Source organism: Sminthopsis crassicaudata, chromosome 2 (genome assembly GCF_048593235.1).
Source record: "Sminthopsis crassicaudata isolate SCR6 chromosome 2, ASM4859323v1, whole genome shotgun sequence".
Lineage (NCBI taxonomy): Eukaryota > Metazoa > Chordata > Mammalia > Dasyuromorphia > Dasyuridae > Sminthopsis > Sminthopsis crassicaudata.
Genome location: NC_133618.1, coordinates 600,091,854 through 600,103,986, shown reverse-complemented (window position 1 = coordinate 600,103,986; position 12,133 = coordinate 600,091,854). Strand labels below are relative to the sequence as shown.

Here is a 12,133-nt window from a genome sequence, read left to right as displayed (position 1 = left end):
AGAATCAATGAGAAGTCAAGAACAAAGACCTTAGGGGCCAGAATAAAAAAAATAATAAAAAACATGAGAACCTGTATTTGAGTCTCAGATCTTTGTCACTTTTGTGCTACATGATCTTTGACAAATCCCTTAATTATTCTCAACCTCAGGCTGTTCATCTTTAATAAACTCAAGAGGGGAACTATGATTCCAACTCTCTCTTTCCTTGACTCTCTCATCAAGAAAAACTTCCACCCATGGCGTGTATTTCTGTATATCTGAATGATCGGAACATTACTGGGCTTGAATATTGTCCCATTAGGGAAAAGGACCATGACGGACTGCTTCAACTGCTTTGAGAAAAAGATATAGAATTCACAATCTTTAGAGAAAACCTGGCATCTAAGATTTCTTTCAAATTTTCTGGAAAATACAGAGAGGGATGAGTGACAAGATGAGAGAATAATACATTTAGTGCTAGAAGTCATATCCAAAGTTGTCCACTTCTGGTCTCTTCCCTTTACTTATAAGGAAACTGATACTCTGAATGGTTAAGTAAGTGGCAAAAGTCAAAGACAGACAGGCAAAATTTTACTGCAATTCTCTGACACTAAAATTATTCATTTTTTTCCCAGAATGTTCCTTTTCCTCAACAAACACTACTTCCAGGTGTTATCAGCATCACTGGAGGAAAGAATAGTGAGTTACTCTTGGAAAAACTGAGTTCTCTCCATAGTGCCAGCAGTCCCTGATGCCTTGTACTCCCCAACTCTGTGAAAATTGAGGACATTTCTGGGCAAGAAGAAGCTCTGAACAATCTCAGGACAAGGAGAATCTCAGCCAGCAAGAATTTGTTCCCCCTGACAAGATCCTTTCCAGAAAAGAGGGAGCAGTTGCTTCCCAGAGAGGTAATACCTGAGCAGATGACACCGGCATCCTCAGTGTGCTTACAGTTGTGGATGAGCCACCCATTGTGGGGACAGTTCCACAGGTAGGACTCAGACCCAGAGCACCGCAAGTCGTCCAGGGTGATTCTTCCAGTGCCCTGACCAAATCGGGCATTTCCCGGAGCTGACACAGCAAAGCCACAGCCCAGCTGCCTGCACACGACACTGGCATCATTCAAATCCCAGCTATCATCACAGACGGTGCCCCAGGATCCCTGGTAGAGCACTTCAACTCTGCCTTGACATCTGTCTCCTCCATTCACCAGCCTCAAGGACAGTCCAGAATCTGATGCAAAGAAAGAAGCAAAAGCATTGCCTTTTCAGTGGTCTTCTTCAGGTGCAAAGTCGTTGTCTGCTCAGAGATTTTCCCAAATTCCCAAAACTGTTCAGATGGCTGATGGGGGAAACCTGCTGTAGTCATGTCCTCAGGCCAGAATAGGTCAATGAGAAGGGCACCAGGAAGGTAAGAAGGATCCCACTCTTAGCAAGTATTGCACTCTTTGTGGGAGCCAGGAATGCAGTATACTCTCCTGGTTAAAGGACCAAGAGCCAATGGATAATCAACTCTTTTTTATTCTTTTATTCATTATTCTAAACTAATTTTATAATTACAATTTTTAACAGTAAATATGCCTGGGTAATTTTTTTTACAACATTATCCCTTGTATTCACTTTTCCAAATTCCCCCCCCCTCTCTACTCCCTCCCCTAGATGACAGGCAACCCCATCCATGGATAATGAACTCTTAAAAATTTTTTTCCTAATATTAGACATCTGGGGAGCTAGACTTGATTCTTCTTTCTAATATTTTTGAGATCTAATCTGTCCACATAGCATTAAGTGACTACCACATTTTTTCCATCATAAATGTTGAATTAATTTTTCTGTGTGGCCAGATCTTTTTGGTCACCTCAAATCAATTCACAGACATGATTGAAAGTTTAAAAAATAAACCCTATCTTCTGAGACTACAAAAGGGTCGTTTGACGAATGAGAATGAAGGGAAGAAAGATAAAGAAGAATGGAACACTTCCTAGCTATGTGACCCAGGGCAAGTCACTTAACCACAATTTGTTCAGTAAAGAAGAAGAAAAAGAAGAAAGAAAGAACAGAATGGAATGGAATGGTATGGTTAGAGTAAGAGAAAGAAGGAAGGAGAGAGGAAAACAAAAATGAACTATATAAAGAGAGAATAACGAGGGTAATGATGAAAAAATAGAAGAAAATCAGTGATAATTCATAGGGAAAGACTGTTTAAGATCTAGAAAATGATGAGCAAAGTTTCAGTAAATACATACTTAACATCTCAAAGTTGTTTGAACCAGCCTATTTCTCACACTTAAAAAAATATGAACTTGGCCCTCACATCAAGAATAAGCCCTGAGTTCAGTTTCAGACCAGAAGACAACGACCTTTTTCTAAAAATTAGGAATATTTAGAAAGTAAGAAAGTTTCTGAGGATTCCTTGTGCCACACACAATTTCTTGAGGCAATGTCATAATTACAGTAGTTAAAATATAATTATATAGTAACACGTTTTGAAACAAAGAGCAGGGGATAAGATTGAGGAACTGAAAAAATGGTTATCAGTAGATAGGTAAGTAATCACTTTCTGGACTCAAAAAGTTAAAGGTGATGAAACAGAGGCTTTCTTGGTATCTTTGGGACAACATGAAATCATATTGCATTCAAAAATCCATCTCTCTGCTCTGGATACAATAAAAAAAAGTTTATTTCAAGACAGATGGTCCACCACAGGGCTCGTATTACTTTTTTGTTTTTGATGATAAAACAAGAGTATTGAGATCCTGAGGTTTACAAAAGTGACATTCAAAGGAATTATCTCTGCAGAGATAAATTCAGATACAGGAAATCTTTCTAATATGAGAAGATTTCACATCAGAAGTTATGAAGATTCAGGATAGATAAGCAGCTGCTCCTTGAAGGGGATTCTATCAGATAGCTCCCTGGGAATAGTCCAGACCTATCTGTCTTGCATGCAATGTACTCCCACCCTATTCTCTCAGTCTTTTAGAATGTTTCACTTCCAGGATGGTTTGCTCAAGTACCACCTTGTTGTGACATCTTCCCACATCCCTTCAGCCTTAATGCTCTCTGCCTTCACTGACCTTGTTTTATGTTGTCTTCATACATAATGCAGCCTCCCAGTAAATGTCATATTTTAGGAAGAAAGAAAGTTTTCTTTTTTATATATGAATCTGCACTGTCTAGTAGCTAGGTTGAACATCTGGTGCACTTCCCAAAAGCATGTGCAATAAATTGAATTGCTATGTGATGATGTTCACATACTTGCATAAACTCTTCTCTGTCTAAGTTCTCTAGATATTCACAAAAAGGGAGTGACATGGTGGGAAACATTACCTGTTCCATAGGTTGTTTGTTGAAATGTTACAGTAGTAGGCGAGGGTGTTGGAGCTAGAAGTAAAAAGTTCCAGGTCAGACTCATCTCAGGATCAGAAGTTATTCTCTCATATTAACTGCACATTTTCATATTAGCTATGACCAATACTGGCATGGGTTGTATTTCTGTATGTAGTCACTTAGACAACATCAAGTTGTCACATTCTGTGTCTTTCTTTGTTTTTAAAATAAAAAGCCGAAAACGATTGGAAATAAATTGCAATTGAAGACATTTCTTAAACATATCTAATATTATACAAGATTCAGTAATATGTTCTTAGGAATTGGAAAGGAGGATAAAGTAAAGAAAAGCAACATAAAGGGGAAAGGAGAAATAAATGTTAGAGGGGAAGGGAAGACAAGCAAAGGAAAGGGTACCATGACAAAGGAATGAAGGAAAAGGAGAGAGAAGGGAAGGGACAGAAAAAGAAGGGAATGGAAAGCTAGACAAAGCAAAGCAAACTAAAGCAATCAAAAAGAATCTGATGTGGCAAGCATAAGTAAGAAATTGTGAAGAGTCAGTAGGAACCAGAATGGTTAATCAATTATGTCAAGATCATAAGTTGAAAAATAAAAAAGTAGAATAATGCAATGTTTGAAAAGAAAAAGCTAAAAGAGGAGGGAGAAGAGGAAGGTAAAAAGATCAGAAGTGAAACTGGAGTGAGGAGATGAGATAATAGAAGATGACAAAAGAGAAAAATACAGGCTTGGATTGAAAACTGCAAGGGATCATTTAATCATGATTCATATAATTCATTAGAAGAGACAAGTTAGGTATTACCTGAAATGTTTTTTAAAGTATAGGCATGATTATTATTTATATGAAGCTTTTATTTGTAGTATTTGTAAAACTAAAAAAAAAAATCAAAAGAAATATTTCTAATTTAAAATAAATGGAGTCAAATGAAACTTTGAGCAAACAGGACAAAAACTGGAACTTACCTCAGAACCCAGGAAGGATCAGTCAGATGAAAGAAATATATAGGGAACAGAACTAAAATTAAGTTTCTTAACATAGTGTCTTCTCACTTTGCACATATCAACCATAGAATAGAAAAGCACCATTTCCCATCTTGGGGTTTTCCCAAATAAAAACATAAGGAATTGAATAAGGAAGAACCCCAGACTTACCAGCAGTGGGTGTTCTTGGGGTACTGGCGTCTACAAGAGAAAGAAGATAGAATCAGACATAAACATGTTTTAGAAACAAAAGTCCCAGATAGGAACAAGGTGTTAACTTTGCTTGCAATGTGTGAGGGACATTGCACAAATCACAATGATGAACAAATTCCCACACTCAGGCACAGAATTTGAGAGTTGAAAGGACTCCTAGAAGCAACCCAGGGCAGCTCATGATCAGAGGAAGCTGACTAAGCACACCTGCCTAGTGGTTGTGCACTCTTTGCTTGAAGAATTCCAAGAAGGTAAAGGAAAGGTGACCCATTCTAAGGAAGGTCAACAAACACTGTGTGTGACACGTTTGTGGCTCACGAAATTTGACCAGTGTTAGCCACATAACCATCAGTGCTGTATCCTAACCAGTATGACAGAACCAACATAGAGACAAGAAGAATCAATGAGAAATTAAGAACCAAGACCTAAGGTGACTGAATAAAAAACATGAGAATCTGTCTTTGAGTCTCAGATCTTTGTCACTTTTGTGCTACATGATCTTTGACAAATCCCTTAACTTTCCTCAACCGCGGGTTGTTCATCTTTAATAAACCCAAGAGGAGAACTATAATTCCAGTTCTCACCTTCCTTGATTCTATTATCAAGTAAAAGTGCCATTCATGGTGTGTATTTCTGTTTATCTGACTCACCACAACATTACTGGGCTTCATAATTGTGCCATTGCGGACTGACTGCTTTGCCTTAAATTGAAAAGATGGTTTCTGAAAGACCAGTCTCTGCTACCTACAGAGCACATACATATTTTCTCCATCAGATAAATATTTTGTTATGTCCATAGGATTTCATGTAGATCTAATTTAAAAGAATATTCTGTTGTTTGAGAAAAAAGACATTGGATTCACAATGTTTAGAGAAAACCTGCCATCTATGATTTCTTTTAAATGTTCTGGATAATACAAAGAGGGATGAGGGAGAAGAGAAGAGAATAATAAATTTAGTGCTAGAAGATATATGCAAAGTTGTCCACTTCTGGCCTCGTCCTTTACCTATAAGGAAACTGATACTCTGAATGATTAAGCAAGTGGCAAAAGTCAAAGACAGACAGGCAAAATTTCACTGGAAATCTCTGACACTAAAATAATTCTATTTTTTTCCAGAATGCTACTTTTAAAAAAAAATACTACTTCCAAGTGTTATCAGCATCACTGGAGGAAAGAATAGTGAGTTGCTCTTGGAAAAACTAACTGAGTTCCCTCCATAGTGCCAGTAATCCCTGATGCCCTGTACTCCCCAACCCTATGAAAATTGAGGACATTTCTGGGAGAGAAGAAGCTCTGAACAATCTCAGGACAAGGAGAATCTCAGCCAGCAAGAAATTGTTCCCCCTGACAGGATCCTTTCCAGAAAAGAGGGAGCAGTTGCTTCCCAGACAGGTAATACCTGAGCAGATGACACCGGCATCCTCACTGTGCTGACAGTTGTGGATGAGCCACCCATTGTGGGGACAGTTCCACAGGTAGGACTCAGACCCAGAGCACCGCAAGTCGTCCAGGGTGATTCTTCCAGTGCCCTGACCAAATCGGGCATTTCCGGGAGCTGACACAGCATAGCCACAGCCCAGCTGCCTGCACACGACACTGGCATCATTCAAATCCCAGCTATCATCACAGACGGTGCCCCAGGATCCCTGGTAGAGCACTTCAACTCTGCCTTGACATCTGTCTCCTCCATTCACCAGCCTCAAGGACAATCCAGAATCTGATGCAAAGAAAGAAGCAAAAGCATTGCCTTTTCAGTGGTCTTCTTCAGGTGCAAAGTCGTTGTCTGCTCAGGGATTTTCCAAAATTCCCAAAGCTGTTCAGATGGCTGAGGTGGGACACCTGCTGTAGTTGTGTCTTCAGGTCAGCATAGTTCAATGAGAAGGGCACGAGCAAGGTAAGAAGGATCTCTCTCTTAACAAGAATTCCAGGTCTTTGTGGGAGCCAGGAATGCAGTATATTCTTCCTGATTAAAGGACCAAGAGCCGATGGATAACCAACTCTTTAAACTTCTTTTTTTCCCCTAATATTAGACATCTGGGGAGCTAGACTTGATTCCTCTTTCTAATATTTTTGAGATCTGATCTGTCCACATTGCATTAAGTGACCCCACATTTTTGCCATCACAGATGTTGAACTGATTTTTCTGTGTGGCCAAATCTTTTTCGTCACCTCAAATCAATTCACAGACATGATTGACAGTTTAAAAAATAAACCCTATCTGCTGAGACTACAAAAGGTTCATTTGATGACCGAGAATGAAGGGAAGAAAGATAAAGAAAAACGGAACACTTCCTAGCTATGTGACCCAGGGCAAGTCACTTAACCACAATTGATTTGTTCATCAAAGAAGAAGAAAAAGAAGGTGATGATGATGAAGAAGAAAAAGAAGAAGAAAGAAAGAAAAAGACTGGAATGGAATGGAATGGGTAGAACAAGGGAAAGAAAGAAGGAGAGAGGAAAACAAAAATGAACTATATAAAGAGAGAATAACGAGGGTAACGATGAAGAAACAGAAGAAAATCAGTGATAATTCATAGGGAAAGACTGTTTAAGTCTAAGATGTTTAACGTCTAGAAAATGATGAGCAAAGTTTCAGGAAATACATACTTAATATCTCAAAGTTGTTTGAACCAGCCTATTTCTCACACCTAAAAAAAATATGAACTTGGCACTCACATCAAGAATAAGCCCTGAGTTCAATTTCAGACCAGAAGACAACTACCTTTTTTTAAAAATTAGGAATATTTAGAAAGTAAGAAAGTTTCTGAGGATTCCTTGTGCCACACACAATTTGTAGAGGCAATGTCATAATTACAGTAGTTAAAACTCAATCATATATTGACATGTTTTGAAACAAAGAACAGGGGATAAGATTGAGGAACTGAAAAAATGGTTATCAGTAGATAGGTAAGTAATCACTTTCTGGACTCAAAAAGTTAAAGGTGATGAAACAGAGGCTTTCTTGGTATCTTTGGGACAACATGAAATCGTATTGCATTCAAAAATCCATCTCTCTGCTCTGGATACAATAAAAAAAAGTTTATTTCAAGACATGGTCCACCACAGGGATCGTATTGATGTTTTATTTTTGATGATAAAACAAGAGTATTGAGATCTTGAGGTTTACAAAAGTGACATTCAAAGGAATTATCTCTGCAGGTATAGATTCAGATACAGGAAATCTTTCTAATATGAGAAGATTTCACATCAGAAATTATGAAGATTCAGGATAGATAAGCAGCTGCTCCTTGAAAGGGATTCTATCAGATAGCTCCCTGGGAATAGTCCAGACCTATCTGTCTTGCATGCAATGTACTCCCTCTCCCTATTCTCTCAGTCTTTTAGAATGTTTCACTTCCAGGATGGTTTGCTCAAGTACCACCTTGTTGTGACATCTTCCCACATCCCTTCAGCCTTAATCCGCTCTGCCTTCACTGACCTTGTTTTATGTTGTCTTCATACATAATGCAGCCTCCCAGTAAATATCATATTTTAGGGGGAAAAGAAAGTTTTCTTTTTTATATATGAATCTGCACTGTCTAGTAGCTAGGTTGAACATCTAGTGCACTTCCCAAAAGCATGTGCAATAAATTGAGTTGCTATGTAATGATGTTCACATAATTGAATCAACGGTTCTCTGTCTAAGGTCTCTAGATATTCACCAAAATGGAGTAACATGATGGGAAACATTACCTGTTCCATAGGTTGTTTGTTGAAATGTTGCAGTAGTAGGCGGGGGTGTTGGTCCTAGAAGTAAAAAGTTCCAGGTCAGTCTCATCTCAGGATCAGAAGTTATTCTCTCATATAAACTGCACATTTTCGTATTAGCTATGACCAATACTGGCATGGGTTGTATTTCATTATGTAGTCACTTAGACAACATCAAGCTGTCCCATTCTGTGTCTTTCTTTGTTTTTACAATAAGAAGCCTAGAACGATTGGAAATAAATTGCAATTGAAGACATTTCTTTAAAAAATCTAAAATCATACCAGATTCAGTAATACATTCTTAGGAATTGGAAAGGAGGATAAAGTAAAGAAAAGCAACATAAAGGGGAAAGGAGAAATAAATGTTAGAGCGGAAGGGAAGATATGTAAAGAAAGGGGTACCAAGACAAGGAAAGGAAAGAAAAGGAGAGAAAAGGGAAGGGACAGAAAAAGAAGGGAATGGAAAGCTAGACAGAGCAAAGCAAACTAAAGCAATCAAAAAGAATCTGATGTGGCCAGCATGAGTAAGAAATTGTGAAGAGTCAGTAGGAAGCAGAATGGTTAATCAATTATGTCAAGATCATAAGTTGAAAAATAAAAAAGTAGAATAATGCAATGTTTGAAAAGAAAAAGTTAAAGAGGAGGGAGAAGAGGAAGGTAAAAAGATCAGAAGTGAAACTGGAGTGAGGAGATGAGATAATAGAAGATGACAAAAGAGAAAAATACAGGCTTGGATTGAAAACTGCAAGGGATAGTTTAATCATGATTCATATAATTCATTAGAAGAGACAAGTTAGGTATTACCTGAAATGTTTTTTAAAGTATAGGCATGATTATTATTTATATGAAGCTTTTATTTGATAGTATTTGTGAAACTAAAAAAAAATCAAAAGAAATATTTCTAATTTAAAATAATTGGAGTCAAATGAAACTTTGAGCAAACAGGACAAAAACTGGAACTTACCTCAGAACCCAGGAAGGATCAGTCAGAGGAAAGAAATATATAGGGGATAGAACTAAAATTAAGTTTCTTAACATAGTGTCTTCTCACTTTGCACATATCAACCATAAAATAGAAAAGCACCATTTCCCATCTTGGGGTTTTCCCAAATAAAAACATAAGGAATTGAATAAGGAAGAATCACAGACTTACCAGCAGTGGATGTTCTTGGGGTACTGGTGTCTACAAGAGAAAGAAGATAGAATCAGACATGAACATGTTTTAGAGACAAAAGTCCCAGATAGGAACAAGGTGTTAACTTTGCTTGCAATGTGTGAGGGACATTGCACAAATCACAATGATGAACAAATTCCCACACTCAGGCACAGAATTTGAGAGTTGAAAGGACTCCTAGCAGCAACCCAGGGCAGCTCATGATCAGAGGAAGCTGACTAAGCACACCTGCCTAGTGGTTGTGCACTCTTTGCTTGAAGAATTCCAAGAAGGTAAAAGGAAGGTCAACAAACACTGTGTGTGACACGTTTGGGGCTCACGAAAGTTGACCAGTGTTAGCCACATAACCATCAGTGCTGTATCCTAACCACTATGACAGAGCCAACATAGAGACAAGAAGAATCAATGAGAAATTAAGAACCAAGACCTAAGGTGACTGAATAAAAAAACATGAGAATCTGTCTTTGAGTCTCAGATCTTTGTCACTTTTGTGCTACATGATCTTTGAAAAATCCCTTAAATTTCCTCAACCGCAGGTTGTTCATCTTTAATAATCCCAAGAGGAGAACTATAATTCCAGTTCTCATCTTCCTTGATTCTATTATCAAGAAAAAGGGCCATTCATGATGTGTATTTCTGTTTATCTGACTCACCACAACATTACTGGGCTTCATAATTGTGCGTGCCATTGCGGACTGACTGTTTTGACTTAAATTGAAAAGAGGGTTTCTGAAAGACCAGTCTTTCCTACCTACAGAGCACATACACATTTTGTCCATCAGATAAATATTTTGTTATGTTCATAGGATTTCATGTAGATCTAATTTAAAAGAATATTCTCTTGTTTGAGAAAAAAGACATTGGATTCACAATGTTTAGAGAAAACCTGCCATCTATGATTTCTTTTAAGTGCTCTGGATAATACAAAGAGGGATGAGGGAGAAGAGAAGAGAATAATAAATTTAGTGTAAGAAGATGTATGCAAAGTTGTCCACTTCTGGCCTCGTCCTTTACCTATAAGGAAACTGATACTCTGAATGATTAAGCAAGTGGCAAAAGTCAAAGACAGACAGGCAAAATTTCACTGCAAATCTCTGACACTAAAATTATTCATTTTTTTTAGAATGTTCCTTTTCCTCAACAAACACTACTTCCAAGTGTTATCAGCATCACTGGAGGAAAGAATAGTGAGTTGCTCTTGGAAAAACTAACTGAGTTCTCTCCATAGTGCCAGCAGTCCCTGATGCCCTGTACTCCCCAACCTATGAAAATTGTGGACATTTCTGGGAGAGAAGAAGCTCTGAACAATCTCAGGACAAGGAGAATCTCAGCCAGCAAGAATTTGTTCCCCCTGATAAGATCCTTTCCAGAAAAGAGGGAGCAGTTGCTTCCCAGACAGGTAATACCTGAGCAGATGACACCGGCATCCTCACTGTGCTGACAGTTGTGGATGAGCCATCCATTGTGGGGACAGTTCCACAAGTAGGACTCAGACCCAGAACACCGCAAGTCGTCCAGGGTGATTCTTCCAGTGCCCTGACCAAATCGGGCATTTCCCGGAGCTGACACAGCATAGCCACAGCCCAGCTGCCTGCACACGACACTGGCATCACTCAAATCCCAGCTATCATCACAGACGGTGCCCCAGGATCCCTGGTAGAGCACTTCAACTCTGCCTTGACATCTGTCTCCTCCATTCACCAGCCTCAAGGACAGTCCAGAATCTGATGCAAAGAAAGAAGCAAAAGCATTGCCTTTTCAGTGGTCTTCTTCAGGTGCAAAGTGTTTGGATGCTCAGGGATTTTCCCAAATTCCCAAAGCTGTTCAGATGGCTGAGGTGGGACACCTGCTGTAGTCGTGTCTTCAGGCCACAGTAGTTTAATGAGAATGGCACCAGGAAGGTAAGAAGGATCTCTCTCTTAGCAAGAATTCCAGTTCTTTGTGGGAGCCAGGAATGCAGTATATTCTTCTTGATTAAAGGACCAAGAGCCGATGGATAATCAACTCTTTAAACTTCTTTTTTCACTAATATTAGACATCTGGGGAGCTAGACTTGATTCTTCTTTCTAATATTTTTGAGATCAGATTTGTTCACATTGCATTAAGTGACCCCACATTTTTGCCATCACAGATGTTGAATTGATTTTTCTGTGTGTCCAGATCTTTTTGGTCACCTCAAATCAATTCACAGACATGATTGACAGTTTAAAAAAAAACCTTTCTGCTGAGACTACAAAAGGGTCATTTGATGAGGGAGAATGAAGGGAAGAAAGATAAAGAAGAATGGAACACTTCCTAACTATGTGACCCTGCACAAGTCAATTAACCACAATTAGTTCAGCCAAAGGAAAAAAAGATGAAAAAAAGAAGAATGGAATGGAATATAAAGGATAGAGCAAGGAACAGAAGGAAGGAGAGAGGAAAGCAAAGAATGAACTATGTAAAGAAAGAATAATGAGGGCAAGGAAGAAAAAAATAGAAGAAAACCAGGACAAAAGCTTAGGAAAGATAGTTTAACTTCTAGAAAAGGATGAGGAAAGTTTAAGTAAATAAATACATAACAACTGAAAGTTGCTTTGAGCCTGCCTATTTCTCACATCTAAAAAATCTTGATTTGGCACTCACATCTAGAATAAGCCCCAAGTTCAGTGTCAGATTAGAAGACAGCGACCTTTTTCTAAAAGTGAGGACTATTGAGAAAGTTAGACAGTTTCTGAGGATTCTTTGGC

At 38.4% G+C, this 12,133-nt stretch overlaps 1 protein-coding gene across 13 annotated transcripts in view; it reads right to left on the bottom strand.

The window, feature by feature from the left end:
• The window catches only part of LOC141553065 (scavenger receptor cysteine-rich domain-containing protein DMBT1-like), a 64,710-nt gene that overhangs the window by 35,126 nt on the left and 17,451 nt on the right, over positions 1–12,133 (bottom strand). For 6 of the 13 annotated variants that reach the window (XM_074284953.1, XM_074284945.1, XM_074284946.1 and 3 more), the window contains 7 exons: positions 10,811–11,128; positions 9,384–9,413; positions 8,216–8,269; positions 5,922–6,239; positions 4,479–4,508; positions 3,309–3,362; positions 895–1,212 (listed from right to left, as the gene is read on the bottom strand). In XM_074284953.1, the coding sequence (XP_074141054.1) occupies positions 895–1,212; positions 3,309–3,362; positions 4,479–4,508; positions 5,922–6,239; positions 8,216–8,269; positions 9,384–9,413; positions 10,811–11,128 (1,122 nt within the window). The remainder of the gene's footprint in view (positions 1–894; positions 1,213–3,308; positions 3,363–4,478; positions 4,509–5,921; positions 6,240–8,215; positions 8,270–9,383; positions 9,414–10,810; positions 11,129–12,133) is intronic. The other 7 variants (XM_074284948.1, XM_074284954.1, XM_074284956.1 and 4 more) reach the window with 5 other exon arrangements.